Source organism: Echinococcus granulosus (genome assembly GCF_000524195.1).
Source record: "Echinococcus granulosus chromosome Unknown EG_S00025, whole genome shotgun sequence".
Taxonomy (NCBI): Eukaryota; Metazoa; Platyhelminthes; class Cestoda; order Cyclophyllidea; family Taeniidae; genus Echinococcus; species Echinococcus granulosus.
In genome coordinates this window covers 482,820-501,811 of record NW_020170405.1, presented here as the reverse complement: position 1 = coordinate 501,811, position 18,992 = coordinate 482,820, and the positions used below count along the sequence as shown (strand labels likewise).

The following is an 18,992-nucleotide window of genomic DNA, read 5'->3' as shown; positions in this document are numbered from 1 at the left end:
CAAATTCTCCTAAATTACTTACTGAGAGTTCTGAAACGCCACCTATTAAAAAACCACGTTCCCGTTTCATGAATATACTATTTGATGAAAAATCCTATGGACTTTCTAACTTGAGTATGCAATTACGAGAAATGGTGCGCAAAGGCACAATCACCATGAGCAAATTCTTTTACAAGAAGCCGATGGAGAGAGTGCGTTATCGAGCCAAGGATTGCGGGCTGAGTGCGGTGTTGCCACTTCAGAATGTACCAAAAACCAACGCCCGACTGCTCTTTCGAATGGATGTAGAAGACACCATCGGCATGGCTGCTTTCGCCTGGAAAAAGTGGATTCACGGTCGGCTTTCAAAGCGTCATGTCATCGCTAAAAGCATCACAGACTCGGAAATTCGTTTTTCTGTTCCAAGTGATTTGCGCTCTTTGGAGGACCTAAGTGTAGTTGATTATTTAGAAAAAAACTGTGAAATTGCCAAGCAAAGATTGGTCATTTATGAGACGCTGTACTCACGAATGAAGCAGGCAGTTATTAATGTATCATCATTGAAAGAGGCAGCTTTAAAGGTAATTCCGACCACCCAGACGGAAAACAGTTTGAATGATCTGATTAGCCTCTTAGATCTGCCTGAAGACTATGTGCTTAAAGTGAGCACATTTTGCAAGTGCTTAGGACTCTGTGAACGTCTCCTTGTCCCAGTGGTTAGGTCAAGCAATGAGGAAGATGAAATTTCAATAGAGGAAGCGGAAAAGTGGAAATTTCAGGCTGGACCTTTGGAACGCCTGGATTTTTGGCAGTTATCGCGGCGGCTAACTGATCTTAAGGTTGATCCCACACTCAAGCGATTGTTGGAGAAAATTGAGCGTCAAATAACCTCGCAGATGAAGGACGTCCTGGTTGTGCCTTACCCTCGCCGATCCACTGAAAACTCGGTTGAGCGACTCTTCAAAAGAGCTAGGCGCTCCATTCAGAAATACGAAGCAGCGAAAATGGGTCCTACACTCCGATTTGCTCGTCACTAGTTTAGATTTTTCTATACATTCTGTAAAACTGTTGCGTTCAGTGTTCCTATAGCGCCATATAAATTGATTCTATAACAAGATTTAATTGGGAAGCACTCGAACTCGGATGGTGGGTAAACGACTGTAGTTTGAGATTACGCATGCCACCAATATATTTATAACATATACATATGGTTATCTTCCAGAAGTTGACAGCCCATCTTTTGGTTTTTCTAAATACATCACATTTCTAGCCTAAAATGCAACTTTTCTTCTAACAGCTATTCACAAGTTCTCTAACAGGGGGAAATCAAGTCTTTCCAAAACAAAACAAAAGTCAAATTTAGCATGCGCATTTTAAAACGCACCATTTAAAATAAAGCATTGTATTTACCTAATAGGTGTAAAAAGCCTTATGGACTGAGGCAAAAATAAGCCTAAAAATAAAGTTCTTACAAAAACTCTTTTCTAAGACTGGAATTGCTCTGCTGCAATTCGATCTAGACGTAGAAGCAGTTTTTCCAGATGTGGGTTTAATTTGATGTCCACCAATCGTCTGGAGAGATGCCTAAAGTCAATGCACTCCAGAGGGCTCAGATGATACATCCAAAAGCTACTATGGAAATTTTTCAAATAGTGGCCGTAGAGTCGAATGCTTAGAGCCAGTGCTTTCACGTAGACTTCCTCATTCATTGCAAAGCCGGATTCAAACTCAAAGTACTTCAAAAACTCCTCAATTTCTTCTCCGGGCAACATTTGAAGGAGGGCCTTGTCCACGTGCTCTCGTAATAGCTCAAGTGGCACGGTTTTCTGCCAAGCCTGGACGAATTGGTAACGGCCTTTCAGTAATGTGCTCAGTCGGGATTGAACCACACAATACCGCATAATGTACTCCAATACATTCATTCCGCGTAGATCGGGTAAATGCTGTGGCAGGCCGAAACGGATGTCAGCATTCCTAACAGCATCAATCTCGCGTATGGAATCGGGTAGGATATGGGGAGTAAGCATTGATTTGACCTCAAAATTTTCCGCAACTATTCCAAAAGGCAGATTTGCATACATGGCACCTCGAGGTAGGTTTGTATAAGTCTCCATATCAGTACCCCAGTTGAGGAGCCTTTTGGACAGCACTCCTCCCTTTAATGGTAATGGAGAGATTGGTGAAAAAACTTTTGTCAGTGTTGGAGCCACTTTCCGTTGGCTGAACTTTTTGTAGCGATTTACACGGGTCCTCATGCTGTGATCTGAAGACCTCACTAAACTGGTATTTTCGGGACTGGCTATTTTTGTCATGTCAGCGAATAACTCCGTTGCGTTCGAGAGTTCGGAGTCAGTAAGAGAGGCATGTTCCATCTCGCTGATAAGATCTTCCAGTACGCTGCGGTCCAGATAATCTGGGAAGGTATGTAGGTATTTGCTTCTTGTTCTACGCCCTTCTTGACTCCCTAAGCCCTCTTTATCTGGCAGCTTTTTGCAGCGGGATGCCAGAATTTCGCACTCATCAGCACGTTGATGCATGTGTGCTACTACCCTTACCGTGTCATCGTTAACAGTACGGAGAAGTTTGCACTGTTTAGTCACTGGAGGTGGAAAAAAAGCTAGGAGGATGTTGGCTTTTTCACTGAGTCTATCAAGGTCAACAGGCATTTTATCGCATTCTGGGATGTTTGAAGTGGTGGCAACATATTTGCGAGGTTTCCGTGTCTTGTATCTACGGTTGAAATTCTCTACTGACAGCATGGAAACCTACTAACTCCAGCCTTCGCGTAAAATTTACCCTTCAGGAAATTTAAATACACTCTTATCGATTTACTTGGGAGGCACAAAAGAGCCCAGCAGTGATGTGAAAATTCCCACTCTAATATTAGTGGGATGCTGGCATATCAATAAAACAAAGACGACCTGTAATTGAGTTTGTACGTTACATAGTCGATTGGGCAGACCTATGAGAACCAACCATTACAAACAAAGCTTCCGTCTTCCTTTAAAATGCATTATACTGCTCAAATTGTCAACTACCCACCACATTCGAATCTGCATCCATTGACTCACCTGTGAACCGTAAGAGAGCACATTTGAATATGTCCGGCTGCTGACGCAGTGCCGTGTCACACCAATGATAGTTTGATAGTAGTGATGGTTGCACAAACCATCAATCTTCCAAAATTTAGGCTATCAGATGCAGCAATTTCAAACACACTCATAATGACGAACAATATTCGCTCCTAAATCTACTCGATTTAAAAAAAGATGCACCAGATACACTCAATTTACGAGGCCCACTCGTCAACCTATGATATGTGGGCTTCTTAAAAGGTTTGTCCTACTAAGACAGTTAGGACGATAACCATAAACAATGTAATGGCTCGGAAAGCAATGCGAAGACACATCGCCATCTCAGTCAAAATCCGGAAGCGCAATAGAGACAAAGAAAGTAAGTTAACCCACCTGAAAGTTCCTCTTGTCACTGAAAATCAATCAGCCTCATGCAAATAGTGGACTGAAACACCCATCAAACAGTCGGATGCCCACAGCACTGAATAAGAAAAAGTAAGATCTGTAATTGGGAAATTTGGAAACAAATAATCTGATGGCTCAAACTGAACAAAATCTTCTTTCCTTTAGCAATGAAAGCCAAACTCAGGAGTGTTGAAAGAAGTTTTTGTGTATAAAGAAGTGATTTCCTTCAGAAGCAAAAAAACAGCCAACGTAAAGGTGTAGAAGTAGGCGTTATGGAAGTGGGAACGGAAGTCTAACTAAGGGAGTCGGCAATGGCCTGGTTAATTTCGGGAGCAGCGGAGCGGACAGTGATTTGGAGATTAATACCGGCTGCAGGCTGCCCAGCGGAGGGCAGTGACTTGGCCAGTTTGCAACGTGCGAGCACGCTAACACCGCCGCGGAAGACACCGGCCAATAGAAGGGTGTGTGCCGCCTTCTCGCTTGAGCCCACCTGGTCTGTGCGCTCGCACGCCTGCATACCCAGATGCGCCACCAACTCTTGCACCATCTCTGCAAAACAGCAACAAGAAACCATTGAATCGTATTCACCAGTCATCAAAATGTCGCACGTGGGGAAAACGTAGTAATCTGGCATCCAGGCCCCCGGAGAGGGAGAAAGAGTTTAACCCAGTTCGGGATTTACCCCACCGTTAGTACTACTTTGTTGGCTAGAGACACAAATAGTCATTCAAGACCACAACAATGTCCAGTAGGCTAAATAAGACGAAAAAATAGAGCATAGGATTTAAAATCCTCAGTGCGTAGCGATCATTCACTGTCACCAATAATCGCGGGAATGGTAAATAACACTTTCGCCTCATTTTGCAACACCGAAAAGAAAAAGGATAGAGAGAGGCCAGTAAAATAAATGTGTTGGTGCTTCAAGTGGAACTCACACATGACTACATTGACATACTTTCAACTTCGCCCATCTATTGTTTGTACTTGAGAAGTTAAGTGGGAGGAGAGGCAATGTGTTCGCAAACACAAGAGGGAACTTACCGATCATGGCAAAAGATATGTCTGCAATATCGTTTTAGGGATGATCATTTTCGAAAAGATATACTAAATGCATTCATTTCAGATCCATGATGGTAAATGAATTATCAAGGGCCACTTTAAAACAAAGGAAGGGTTTCTGTAAGGGGAGTGTATTTGCCGACAGAAAAGAGCATTATCAGGAAGCAGAGGTTAGGATTAGAAGAGTGGGAAAAGTCATACCAATTCTAAATAAGTTAAAAATTCCAAAATATCTGACAATTAGTAGTCTGCTTTGGACCAAGTATCCAATCAGAATGCGGAAAAATTGTTCTATTAAACGCAGAAAGGAGTGAATTCACCGAAACTACCAATAATAACCTAATATTGCCGAAAGCATAAAATTAATCAAAATGCAAACAACTTGGATACTAGAATTTTTCGGATCAAAAGTGGGAAGGATCTCATCTGCATTGAATGCTAGCACAAATCACCTAATAGGAGATGAGGAACACATGATGAAGGACAATGAGCACGAAAAAAATAAGCAAAGGAGAATACCATCAAGGGTGGAGAATTTAGTGAGGAAGTAGGTCTCCTCCGCCTCGCCATTGTCACCGTACTCCTCCCAAGCCGCGGCGAAATTCGCCTTCATCACGCGTTGCATGTGGACTGCCACGGGCAGGGTCAATTCCTCCAGCTAAAATTTAGTGCAAAGCTCCCCATAGACAGAAGCGAACGCTCATAGCTGCGACTTTTACCCTCAGATAAACCTTACGTCTCTCCTCCAGCTGACATGACTAGGCGGGACCCAAAAAGCCTTAACCCTTCCTACCTTGCTCAAGCCCTTAGAAATGTTCTGATTGGTCATGGCTGTTTAAGGGGAAGTTTTACCATTTGTTCTAAGGCATCGTTTTTAAATCTTACTACTTGAGGTTGATAGTACTTTTGACCAGTAATAGCTCATGACCTATACTCTATGTGGCCAGCGTTATTCATCTGCGCCAGAGCTGATAAAATTACTTTTGTCATCACCACAGAGTCTGTTTTCGTCCAATTAAAAGTCCCAAATACGTTTCCCAATCGTTAAATAATTTCCACCGCTATTTCTCGTAGTAGAACTGCACCAGAATTGACCTCGAATATCAGGCAACAGCTGGCCTTAGAGCATCATATGGCCACATCGCTTAATAGCCTTACGCATGACTTTGAATATGGCACAGACGAATAAGGGTTTGAAGTAAAAACTTAGTCGTACACCTAGAAAAACATTGATGCCGATAATATTAAGGGAAGACGAACATCACCCACCAGCAACAACTTACACATTTTGGGTGGTTATTTGTGATAATTTTACATAAATTCAAAGAGATTAAAACTAACACGAAAAAAGTAACGAGTTTACAGTTAGTACCGTCATCATTTCCAATAAATAAATTCCAAGATATATACTTGGACAAAAATAATGGGACTAAGTCACCGATATATACATCAATTGCAGACGTGGGTATGTGGTATCAATGCTTAAATGAGTAAAGTTACGATCAAACGTGTTAATAGTCCCACTTGCATCAAAATAAAACGAACAAAATCACCGCTCCACATAGCATAAGCGTAACTATTTCCTTTTCCCTGCTACCAGTGATGATAGGTAAAAGGAGCTCCAATAGACTTAAAAACCTCACCGCATACTCATCGGTGATACCGGGATCATTGGGTCCAGCAGTGTTGACGTCCTTAACGACGAATCGTAGAGTGTTGGCGAAGGAGGTAGTAAGAGAGGCATTTTCAGGTAACTTAACGATGATGTATGTCGAGGCGGGAGAGTTGAAGGGTAGAGTTTTGATGGGTAGACGATTAAGTACCTCAAATTCATCGTCTGCCACTTCCACATCCACATAGACGTCCTCCAGCAACTGGTCCTCCATCGTGTTCGTCACGTCGTACTGGGGAAAGAAGAGGGCGAACCGATTTAGCCAAAACAATTTCCTCACACCTGTCAGCAAGAACACGTCAAAGAACCAGCAATGATCTGACTTTTGGGAGAGCGTTGTTGTTTTTCGTTGAAAATTGAAATGCGTGATAAAATCTTTATTAGCAGGTCCAGATATCGCATCAAACAAAATAACCTACTAATTTATGTGTGAAAAATTTCAATTTCTAAATTGGTAAAGCGCTAAACATAATAATAATGAAGAAGGTTGTTAAACTGAAGTATTCAAACTCTTTGAGCCTCCTTCTCATATAGTTCTCAAATGTAAATGGTGTAATGTTGAAATGAATTTACTTCAGGACACCGCTACGAGCGTAGAACAAGTAGTGGTAGCGCATGGATGAATGGACAAGATATTCGGCAAGACAAAGCGGATAGAATAAATCCTACTATTAAAGCACTACAATCATTCTTAATAATAGAGTGTAGCGATACCTGTGGAATAATACAAATTCTAACCAATGAAAAAGCTTGAACAAAACTACATAGAGGAATCGAACACTACTTAGTAATGATAGTCAAAAGTAAACAAAATAGTGCTTTAACAAACTGATGCTATTGAGATAATACACTAACTCTTAATCAAAGTAAAGCACCACCTTGAAACATCGTTTAAAAGTGGTGAGAAGATTATTGGGAAATTGACGAAAGCACTGGTAGAAATGAGATGAAATGAGAAGTGTTACAAACTCATAAAAGATCATCTACCTTAAACTGACAACCCACGACTCATGAGAACATCCAAAACCATCGAATGCTTGTTTAGGAATTTGATGAAGAATGCAATCAAGCTAGAAATTAGCCTAGGTAACTAAGATCAGAAAAATACTAATCTGGTTTTCGGACACGTTTGAAAGAGAACTTAGGAGCAATCGAGCGCGTTTGAGAGAATTAACGACTTACCTGGAGGACGATGTGGTGAAGGAAGGTATGAATTACGCACGTGACGACGTATTCCGTACCAGAGTCGGTGAGTTCATAGTCATTGGAGGACTTGAAAAGGGGCCCAAGAGCCTTTATCTCGGGAACGGCTCCCAACTCCTCTGCAAAGCGGTCCTGACGTCGCGTTCCCATGCCCCCTGTAGACCCTGGCGCCGCGTCCACTGCTCCACCGACCTTTGCGCTGTCACCTTTGCAGAGGAACGGGGGGAAAGGGAGAGAATAGGCGTCAAAGTTGCCGACTTCATCTACAAAATTCCTTAGTCGATTTGGTTGTAGTGAGACTACTTTATGGAGCAAGCAATGTAACCAAAATGGCATCCGTTTTATTCGCCCAAGTAACTTGCTTCGCCAACCCGCAGCGCACCTGAACCAAACTTCACTTCTACCCTCAAATCTTGCTTTAATGTTGTTTTCTCAAAGCGCTTTTAAAAATCAGTGAAATTTCTCTCCTGGCGTCATGTGACAACAATGAAGTATACCCATAGACAGATTAAACAAAATAACACAATCAGGAATCATTACACACGACCTCCAGACCTTTCATGTTTTTAAATAATCAAGTTATCCTCACATGCCTGTCAAATGGATGCTTAGAGAAACAATCCGAATGCTACAATAAAGACGCCGAAGAGTTAATTCTTTACACCACTTAACGGTAGCATTAGATAATTTGAAGTTTTTTACAATAAGTTAACATAAAGCTTCATTCCCTTAGGTTATTAGCCCTACTTTTAATCGCAGCAGTACGACTCAGTAATATTCATGGTAGACCTGTTCATTTACCCACGATTCGTTTAAAACATCAAGCTGGAGGAATTCGCAGGGTTCATTCTAGAAATAAAAAGCAAAGGTATTGCAGTACCAGGGTGGGGTGCGTTAATGCTGTTGCACAAAAGAACACATGTATTCAAAAATACTCCGGCAAAAGTGTATTCCAGTGAAATTAGATTATTCCACACTCAAAATTTGATTTGGCATCACTTAAGAAATCTAGGAAAACTACCGCGATCACAAAGTACGCCTGAGCAAAAAAAGGGGATCTAAAAGGAGGGAATTCCTCTTCGTGCACAAGACCCTCTAGACTTGCTTGCACTTAACGTCACTTCTCCTCCATTCCAAAGAGCTTTGAGTAAAGTACCATCTTATCTCCAAATCATATCTTGAATTTTCTGCACAATAAAACCCTAGAAAGTGTGAGAGATTAACTTTGCTGACAAAAAAGGGCGTTAAAGAGGCTGAAGATTTGATACAAAATACAATAGAGGCAAATTGTCAAGTAAATGATAATGTGGGTTTTTTCTCAATAAAGATATTGTATCCTAACTCGTGTAAGCGTCATAGCCCCGGAATGGCCCTGATAAGCATCGCAGAGTCAGTACTAGAGAATAGTCAGTGAAAAATTGCATCTGATAAACATTGTATGAAATAAGTTTGGGTTGAAACACTGCACTTGAGACAATCCCGAAAATTCACCACAACGCAGAGGAATAGCAATGGCTGAATGACGAGCCAATTTAAGAGGAGGAAAAGGAACTTTAAAAAGGCACGATTTCAAGAGAACAAACTATTACCAGCAGCAGTGCCGGGGATGGTGGCAGCACTAGCACCGATTGTGGGTTCAAAGAAGCCCACGGTGGAGCTGTCCGCTATGGTAGCGAAATCGGAGGCGATCTCAGATGGGGGCTCCTCAATGGGAATGGCGGTGAAGTCAAAAGGACGCGCTTGCTCCGCCTCCGAGGCCTGTGTGTAGGCTAGAAGGGCGCGTTCCAGGGCCTGCATGTTTAGCCGAATATCGTCGTTCAGCACGTACTCCTTCATGAGGTTACGATCACCCGAGGAAAGGATATAGTGGTAGAAGGCAGCCCGGTCGCGTACTTCATCGTCATCGTCTAACATTACACTGACGTAGTAAAAGAAAGTATATAGGCTGATACTGCTAAAACAAGTTACTACTGATTAAAGAGGGTGAAATAAATATCTTAGGAACAAACCATATTACACTCATATTTACCTTCGCAATTTAAAAACTCCGATGAACCACAGCTCTTGTGCTTATCTAACCCTATTTTTTACCAAACCGTTCTGACTAGGTCTTTACATTAGAGCATTTCCAAAAAGTAAAAACGACAATAGATGATCGCAATAGCATCGCTTTGGTGCCTTTAAAGGGATAAGACTTCATAGGTTTTCGACCTTACTTCACTCGTCTTCAAGAGACGAACAGCAGTTACTCCGAAAATCGATCCTGAGGTAGGATATGTCACTATTAAGAAGCGGTGGTCAAGGCGGCACTTTAAATTAAAAGCAAAAATATAAAAAAATCTTTCTTAGTACAACCTATTTGTAAAGGATCAGGAGCAGGACATTCAAGTTATGGTGGGGTCAAATAAACAACTTTTACAGAAAAACTGATGCCTCAAAATAGAAGAGTTTGCCCAAAATCAATGTTATTTTTATCAAAGCTGATGAGAACAAAGTGAAAGACTTTTCTAAGCATGTTGAGTAATAAATGTACGTAAATAAAGAATAGTGGAAACTCGATTATACACCTAATAGTGGCAAGCACTTCTTCGAAATCCGTCAAAAACACTACGCACTCGGTCTAACAGTGGAGGTGGCATTAAGTTACCGTTCTAGAAGGACGAGAACACTGGGAAGAAGGTCGTCGCAGTTAGCTCCGAAACGTGCCAAAGCGGTTGTGGCGGTGCACTTGACGGCGGCAGACTCAAGAATGATGCGATTGTAGATGAAGCGGATGAACTGACGGGGACGATTCAAGAACGGGCCCTCACGACCCAGCAAATAAAGAGCTCGTTGAGTCAATTTTTCGTGCTGGCAGTCCTCAATGAACTCGCACAACTGGAGAAGACCTGAATAAGTAGAATGCGTACTTACACATATAAAGTAGAAAATACAGCGTAATCAGAAGAAACCACAAGTAAAAGAACTAGGTAGCCCACCGAGATTTTTGGCCTGAGGGTTGTCCTTGATTATAGATTCCATGGCAACCACAACAGCCTTTTTGAATTCGTAACCGGCAGGATCACGCAAAAGACCAGAAAGGAAATTGAGAAGGACAGAGTACTTCCGTGGATACTTGGCAGCTAGCATGCGAATCGATTCGAGAACTACCACTTTGAACTCGTCCGTAATGTCCGTCATAAAAGAGCATATGTGTTTCAGCAAGCGGTCCACATTGTTCTCGCTGCCAGTCTAAAAGGACCACTGTGGTAAGACACTAGGACAATACGTCCACTAACTTGCCCAATTTACTACTAATGCAAACTATCGAACTCCAGTCCAGAGCACTTACTTTAAGGAGAGTGGTGATAGCCAGAGTAGCAATACTGCGATTCGGATCAGAAACAAGGTTCTCCAGATCATGATTGCAGAAAGCCACAGCCGAGGGATGGCGAGTGGCGATTTTATTCAGAGTTCTGACAGCTGCGTACCGAAGTGAAGATTTGTGTGAGGAGCAGAAGAGCTGAAGCACGTTCACTGCCGGTGCCAACTCCTTGGCTGTCAGTTGGCTCAACCCAATGATGGCTCGGGCCGCCTCGTAAATAACCATCTCAGATTTATGACGCAGAGAGGTCTCAAGAAAGTCCATCATGTTGCGGTTGTCCCTAACAGATCACGTTTAAAGTCGCTGATTAAAAAAAAAGGATTTTGCTTCTTCGGTAAATACGAATATTCACTTACGCAAGACCCTCCTCCTCAATTTGCCGTGCGACAATACGAATCTAGACAAAAAAACTATTAATTGAGGTAAGGTTAACAAACCATGACACAGTGAGCATACGACGATCTCAGTGGTGATTGCAAGAACTTCTGAATGAGTTTCAACGTAGCGAGCCGATCATTTTGACGAATGAGATAGAGCAGACCGAGAGCGTGATATTGAACCATAATATTAGGACCCGAGATAACACCTTGGATCTCATTGCTCCATCGCCGTACAACTTCAGGGCAAGTCTGCATCAGGTGGTAGGCTGACGCAAGCACAGCAGACGCAATGGCTGGTGACTTATCCACAACAGCTTGCTTCAAGTATCGCTCAATGGCCTGAACCATGGTCGGCTGCAGAACAGAAAACGTGATTTTAAGTGGAGAGATGAGAACAACATTACAGAAAATGGAGACAAAATTACGTCAGTGATTTTGCAGAGAGTTCTAATTGCAGGAGCACGAAAAGAGGCCTCTGAACCAGTCATGTCCTTAGTCAAGCTGCTGGTTAGGATAATGACATCGTCGGCATATGGTGCCAACTCCTTTATAACAAGATAGAGCAGCTTCCGCAGACCTTGCTAATAGCGCGATGGATCAGGTAAAAAGAAGACCTACGTTTGGAAGCTGGAATAGCTTCGTGACGGCGAAAAATGTTGTCGTAGCTTCTTGCCTGCTGAATTTGACACCCTAATGTATGACATTTACGACAATACCTAAGATTACCTTGTTCAGTAAGCACAAAATTCGGGTTAGAATCTGAATACACTTTCGTGGATTCGGTTGATTTGCATTGAAAAGGCGAGCCTGAAAAGTAAATGTTACATAACGCTGTTCGTACATCTTGCAGGACAGCTGACTTATCAACATTCATATAGGTTGATCCGATTCCTAAAAGTGATGCATATCAATAAAACGAAGTTGATAAAAATAGTTTGTCTCTAAAATGATTATTAGCGGGTATGAAGATGGGGCAGGTTGCCTACGCAAAACCTGTTTCTTTATAAGCCCCACCCAATATACCTTGTGAAACGCAAATGGAACACCACATGAGAAACCAAAATACTGAGATCTGCTGGCAGTTAGTAAATTTCTACCTCGGTTACTAACGTTTTTCAACGCATAATAAATTACAGGACCAAAGTTCCCAAATAATTAAGGCATGCCCACCACAACAATAAATTTATCGCCAAAAAAGGCCCAGTATTTACCATCATCCTCTTCGGTTTTGTCTTTTCTTAATGATAACATACTGTACCGTGACGTGTAAAGAAAATCCGGCGCCGGCACCTTTCAATTAGCCTCTGGCCAATCCGGCTATACAAACAAACATTAATTGAGCATGCTTATTTCAGTCATAAAACAAAATACTTTTCTCCTTTTATCATATTTAAATGATAGAAATTAATACTTAATGCAGCATACAACTGGAATGTACCAAAATATGACATAGGAAGTGGTACAAATATACAAAATATAAAATGGATTTCTAAATATTGCGTTTATTTCAAATTTGCCAGATTAGCCCTCTAAATGACAGTTAATCATTCATGTTAGTGTAGTCGACTGTGACCACAGAACCTTTGTATACAGTCTCTCATGTAATACGATGGTGGTTTATCCCCATTATTGGTGAGGCGCCACTTTTGTACTTCGAATTAGCCCCCTCGTACCTCGCTGGCTGGGGCTGGCCTTTTGGGCCATGCCAATAGCCCAGACACCTTCTCCGTGCTGAATATATATATTCTGCCCGAGTATTGTGTCTTCTTTCGTCTTAAGGGAGTCTCGGGGCGCTACACTCAGAGCTCTTCTACATCCCACAGGCCTTCAACATTAAGCAGGGTTCATAATGACATTTAACTATTCTGTCTACGGCCTCTAACCATGCTCAATTCTTTACTAATGGATGCCTTGCAGGGGAACTGAGCGTCTTTAGTGAGTCTAGCAATGTGGCACCTACCTACTCATACCACTAGACTTAATTAAGGGAACACAGTTACCCTGTAAATTATGTAAGCATAATTCTCGGAATTAATATCAATGAAAACTAGGATTTGTTTCAGTAGCATGTTTATTTGGGTGTTTGCTCCCTCTTTAACCACTTAAAAGCGAAGTCGTTCGCCTAGCTTTGCCTTGTATTCCAGAACCATCTTCAACCATTCCTCATTAAAAGCGTGTTCTCCTGGCCTAAAATTTTGGATGCTTTTAGTGACAATTCATACCTGAATCCTAGATTTTAAGTTCCTGGAGGGTGTAACAGCGTGGTGGAGCCACATATAAGACGTACAGTTGGCTATTTATTTTTAAACTAAGTGAATCGAGGTCAAGCACAAGCATCTAGCTTTCCCATCTATAAGAGTACCTAAAATAGAATCCGGCTGTACCACATTTGGGCTCCTGCATCAGTGAATTATACCACTCGGTTAGTACGCATAGAGCTTTAGTCGTTCCGATCTAACTTTAGCTTTTTCTATCGTCCAAATTACTTTGGTTTTGTGTATTCATTGTTAGCTGCAACTATTAGCAATGTTTGGTAAAATCTTGTAACAAAATTTACATACCTGTTCTTTTGGCTTAAGGATTCAACAACATAACACACGTCAATTGGGGTTTTCTGAAATTTAAAGTGGGATTTAACAAACACGAGAAATAGTGCAGCGTACACTCCATCAGCCAATATGCAAAATAAAACCGTAATGATGGGGATATTAGAGTTAATGCGTATGAAACTAAGAAATTTTACAACAGTTACTACCGTGCGTATACGAGCGCTTGGTTGCCCAAAAAAATTAGTACTTGATCTAACATTAAAATGTGAGAAAACGGTTTCTTATGTTTGCGACAGTATTTCAAGGTCTGAAATACACAACACGTTAAAAATTTGGTAAAATTGTAGGAGTAGAGCAGCTTAAGTGGGAACAAAAGTGTGTGAGAAAGAAGCTCACTCTTGGTTTGCAGCGAGCTCTGCGGAGGGTAAAAAACACCGAGACTGTGTACTTCGGAATCGGTTGGCGGCGAGTTGGAATACTGAAGCGCGCTTCATAGTAATACTCAGTCCAAAATCGTTTTTCTTTTGGTGGAAGCATTTTTATTGCGTACACCCATCCACAAGTCAGATCCCAACTCTATAAAAAAGTTAATTTAAGGCTAATGATCCCATCAGGCAGAAAGCATATTTGTTGACAATCTTAAAAGAAATCGCAACTACACGATTTCAACTGTTTCATACAATTAAGAATGCCGTCTTTGGATAGTCATTTCGTTTAAAAAGTATGGCTGTATTCCTTACAAATGCATCTATTTACTCTTAAAATCACCTTCATATAGAGCTTTATCTTTTCAGCACCAAGTTCAGGAGTGAATTCTTCGTTAGTTGGCCAATCAATGTTTGGCGGAACACAAGGAGTTTCTTGGAGTTTTGCTTTTGAAATCCATACATTTTCATCTAGTTGTTTTGAGGGGGTAAGCATCTTCTCCAGCGATGTGTCAATAAGATTGTAGGCATCATATTCGGATTGAATGAGAGAATTTTTTGAATAGTCGACCTGCCTTATCATTGAAAATCATACAAACGAACAAAAAGAGAGAGAGAGAGAGAGAGAGAGATCATCTGATAATAGCTGAATAAGGAATATCATGAATAAATCTTGAAAGAGTAGAACTTCTTACCCCTTCGGCTCATCCGAAAGAACTCCGATTTCGTTGTCGTAGATGCGACTCAGGGAAGACTGAATGATGGACGCAACAAAACTGCGCACAGCAATTGGGAAGTTCACGCAGAAACTAGAAGGGAGAATGTAAAATACTCAAGGACATGACTAGTGAAATACTGAACACAGGGAAATCCTAACAAATTGTCTTTCAACAATGGCCTTTAGGTGGGACCGCTATGGCTATGCCGATAGAAAAGATGACAATTATAGGACACACACCTTTATAAAATGGAACTTTGCCTATCCCTATTGATGTGAGAGTCAAAAAAAGAAAAAGCAGAGACGTCACATGTTAGAATAGAATCAAGGGTGAGGTGAGAATTGTAAACGAGCTTCCAGTGAATTTCGCGAAGTTCTGCTTACAACGCTATTTAGTGAAAGAGAAGTGGTGTAAGCAAATAGCTAAAGCAGTTTATCAAATCGCCTTTTTACAAAGTGTCTTCTTTACCTATAGTCATTCCTGACATAAGCCGCATCAATCAGATCATCGATGCATTTTCTCCTCGTAGACTCATTAAAATCCGCCTTGGTTGATGTAGATTTTGGCGCCGAAAAGCTTCAACAATTAAGTGGGGGTAAATGAGATGTACCCAAAGAGAAGACGTTTATACCAATACAGTGTGCAAAACGTCACGAAAAATAATCAATGCACGAAGTCCTTGATTTTCAGCATTATGATTCCCGAAGAAGTTTGCTTCAGAAATTAACATCCAAGCTATTATGTGAGATAGTTTTGCAAAATCCTTTTAAAGTTGATTTAGCGGTGTTTAAGTGATTAGAGTACCTCACACCAAGGAGCGAGATCGGTATTAGTTAGATTTATCAAATGTACAAATAAAAACAGTATGCTCAACACTTTCAAAATGAAATTTGCATTACTGTTCGACTGCAGCGAAACCACAAACTTTACTAACAAGACCCTTAGCTACATACCTCAAATTTAAAAACCGAAGTATTTATGCTATGGGAATGGAAGTAAATTTGGATAACTACAGGAATTATTCCAATTACTTGGTACCTCATTACCGATGAAAAACGATCTGATTTGTTCATCATTGCAAAGATTTCGAGCAAATCTGCTCAGCGTCTCCAAATGAACGGGGAATAAAATGACCCAGAATGTATTAGTAACTATGACAACACTAAGGCAGGATTGAGTCAAAGTGTTTAAATTACAAATTAGTGCATATGAATCACGTTTCCTTCGAAAAACACTAGAAAATCAGCCTTGCAGTCGGAGAATTAGCAACACTTAAAGAAAACATATACTTACATATGCAAAGAAATTAGGAAATCTATAAGCTAAATTTTTTATAATATCACGTGTAGGCCTTTCGTAGGCGAGTAAAAAAGATGTATGGTGTGAGTAATATTAATTACATACTCTTTTTAAGCTGTAACCAACTACGAATTCCTTGGGGAACACGCCCATTAATGTCTTAGTTTTGGCCAATAAATGTCGGGGTTACAGAAAGAGCTAATTAAATTACAACAACTGAGAGCCCTTTAATGAGCTGGTCCACAACTTACTTTCGACTTCCCTGTATTTAAGATGTGGAATCGAGTTTTAATTAATACACCAAGTTGTACGCTTTTGACTCGGTGCATTTTCACGTGAGTTTTTCGTGATTCTGCTTGCTAGTTCGCTTCTGTCCTTGTTGTTTCTCTTTTCCTCATTATGACAATGTCCACTGAACATCAATCGACTATGGATGAACATTCTCCAGACCATGATTCAAAAGAAAATTTGGCACCGGTAGATGGAATTGACGGAATATCGTACTACGTTAATGTTATATTCCCCAATTCGGACACATGCAAAGTGCAAGTATCTTCAGGGGAAATTGTTCAAGAAATACATCGTGCACTAATGGAGCGTGAGGAGTCGTGTCATCGGACATGTTTCTCACTACACTTCAATGATCAAACTCTTGATTTGTTCACGGACCTAAAGTCGATTGAAGGTCTTGAAGAGGGGTCTGAAATTCGCGTCGTAGAAGGTAATACAGAACACGTTTTTGGCAACTGTTTAGAGCGTTATACCACTCGTGAAGTGCGTAATCATGTGAAGCACGTACTTGAGATTTTGAACAGCGTTAAATTGCGCGATGCATACGCTGGCAGAGAACAGATGTCATTGTCCTTTTTGAGCTCGGTTACTTTGGGCGACATTTTAGGTATGCGATATTTCGAAATCCGAGTTACCGCATAATCTTGTCACTTATTTACAGAACGAAAGCCAAATCGTGCCGATCCCAGCTCCTTGAACTTTCTTCCTCCTTCGTATATTATGCCCGCCGGATCAAATTCCGAGCCTCCTCTTATGCCCTTGCATCCCATCTCAAAGGAAGATAGTGATCTGGATTGCCTTCAACAACTAAACTATAGCAATTGGAATCCCCCACCCTCCGCTCGTCGTCTCGCCGGTGATTTGCTTTACCTGGTCGTACACACGCTTGAAGGCAAACGATGCCACATTACAGCGTGTCCACGAGGTTTTTACGTCAATCAGTAGGTTCCAAGGTTTCACCCAAAGCACTCTAATTCACTGCTGCTTTTATCTGGCTTCCTCTTTTTAGAACAACCGACGAGATTTTCAATCCTGCCCCTGTGCAAAATATCTATGTAGTGCATTCACTTGTCGATCTCCTTAAGCAATTGAGTCCCGCTTTCAAAAAGTCTTACGACACCTTACTTAAACGGAGAGCGAATAAGCATCCGTTCGAACGGCTTCCTACACCATATCAGGTTCACTCTTGGCTAACACCTAACTGGCAGCATACCTTGGATTCCGTGCGAAAGGAAGAATGTGAGTTTGGGGTTTTGACTGTGAGTTCACCAAATATGCAAAAGTTATTGAGTGAACATATAATGCCCTTGCAGCATTAACATCAAGAATGGCTTGGGAAGAAAATCTGCCAGGTCAAACTCGTGACTGGAATGATGAACTGCAGGCGACACGTGAACTACCTCAGAACGATATTAACGAGCAACTGATGCGCGATCGTGCCGTTTTCAAGTCAAACTGCGATTTTGTCGCGGCCAGCACTCGAGCTGCCGTTAATGTCATCAACGGGGAAATTGTAGCGATTAATCCGGGGGAGAAGCGAAAGCAACAGATGTTTATTTGGAACAACATGTTCTTCTCACTCGGTTTCGACGTCAAAGATCACTACAAGGATCTGGGTGGTAATGCAGCTGCCTACTCTGCGACGGTAATTTTGTACTCTCATAGGATGTACCAGATCTTAACGTTAACAGTATTTTCAGAAATATCCTCCTAGCAGTACCACTTGAATTACCTCCGTGCTCATTGTAAAACAAATGAGTGACTTTATTACCAGCATACGGAAAGCCTTGAATTATACCAGCTCAAACATCATGAATGGAATCATCATCTCACCGTTGTGGAGGCTGTGCCACGTGGATCGAAAGCTTTCTGTGTGACATTGTCATTCTAGCGAATGTTATTCGGCTTTTGCAATGTTGTATACCAGTTTGACTATTTTTCTGGTATCCAATTATCTAGACTCTGGGTATTGTGAGGTTAGGTTGCAGTGTCAAATAGTCTAGTTCTTGCATTTACATCATTTTAGAGTTGTGATCTGAATGGTGTCAGAGCCTACTCAACACTGGATCAAAGCGGTCTCTGCACTCTTGGAACTGCACTCATCGATTATCGTGGCTATCGAGTTACTGCCCAGACGATCATTCCAGGTAAGGCGTATAATTTGCCGGCCAGTTTTAAAAGAATGGAAACACGTTTTTATGTCATTAACCATCAACAGAAGTGTTTAACCTGAAATGCAACTCTCTTTGTAGGAATTCTTGAAAAGGAGCAGGAGCAGCTTATCGTTTATGGATCAAACGATTTCGGTAAAACAGTGGTCGATGACGAACGATACACTAAAATCCTTACGAAATCTGCTAAATCGTTGAGAATCCGTCCTCACAAGTGAGCCCATTATTCTCTTTTTAGCAAATACACCTCGTTTCATCCGGACCTCCATTTTACGTATATACGGATCTCATGTATTCATATTCGAAGCCTTTTCTTGTCTTTGAAGAGGCATTGGTGGAGTAATTTGAACTACTCTTCACGCACACGCCAAATTTGTATTGCCTAGAGTTTTGGACAAGTCA

At 41.3% G+C, this 18,992-nt stretch overlaps 3 protein-coding genes across 3 annotated transcripts in view; 1 reads left to right on the top strand and 2 right to left on the bottom strand. All coding sequences in view use genetic code 11, as the record gives it.

Moving 5' to 3' along the window:
• Positions 1-11,979, bottom strand: part of EGR_04197 (Coatomer subunit gamma-2) — a gene marked incomplete at both ends in the record, with an annotated part of 12,451 nt that extends 472 nt beyond the window's left edge. Inside the window, 13 exons of the mRNA XM_024493446.1 lie at positions 3,756-4,007; positions 5,037-5,175; positions 6,161-6,421; positions 7,372-7,598; positions 8,982-9,310; positions 10,040-10,280; positions 10,371-10,623; positions 10,724-11,036; positions 11,113-11,153; positions 11,194-11,490; positions 11,562-11,717; positions 11,755-11,826; positions 11,863-11,979. Coding sequence (XP_024352147.1) covers positions 3,756-4,007; positions 5,037-5,175; positions 6,161-6,421; positions 7,372-7,598; positions 8,982-9,310; positions 10,040-10,280; positions 10,371-10,623; positions 10,724-11,036; positions 11,113-11,153; positions 11,194-11,490; positions 11,562-11,717; positions 11,755-11,826; positions 11,863-11,979 — 2,698 coding nt within the window. The remainder of the gene's footprint in view (positions 1-3,755; positions 4,008-5,036; positions 5,176-6,160; positions 6,422-7,371; positions 7,599-8,981; positions 9,311-10,039; positions 10,281-10,370; positions 10,624-10,723; positions 11,037-11,112; positions 11,154-11,193; positions 11,491-11,561; positions 11,718-11,754; positions 11,827-11,862) is intronic.
• A 1,259-nt stretch (positions 11,980-13,238) lies between these two features.
• On the bottom strand, positions 13,239-14,693 carry EGR_04196 (A-kinase anchor protein; the record flags this gene model as incomplete). Its single annotated transcript, XM_024493445.1, has 4 exons — positions 13,239-13,323; positions 13,698-13,750; positions 14,082-14,261; positions 14,454-14,693. 4 exons carry the CDS (start codon positions 14,691-14,693, stop codon positions 13,239-13,241), a joined length of 558 nt encoding a protein of 185 aa, XP_024352146.1.
• Positions 14,694-16,527: 1,834 nt separating this feature from the next.
• Positions 16,528-18,992, top strand: part of EGR_04195 (hypothetical protein) — a gene marked incomplete at both ends in the record, with an annotated part of 20,880 nt that continues 18,415 nt past the window's right edge. The window contains 6 exons of the mRNA XM_024493444.1: positions 16,528-17,026; positions 17,081-17,360; positions 17,429-17,658; positions 17,733-18,064; positions 18,446-18,566; positions 18,672-18,804. Coding sequence (XP_024352145.1) covers positions 16,528-17,026; positions 17,081-17,360; positions 17,429-17,658; positions 17,733-18,064; positions 18,446-18,566; positions 18,672-18,804 — 1,595 coding nt within the window. The remainder of the gene's footprint in view (positions 17,027-17,080; positions 17,361-17,428; positions 17,659-17,732; positions 18,065-18,445; positions 18,567-18,671; positions 18,805-18,992) is intronic.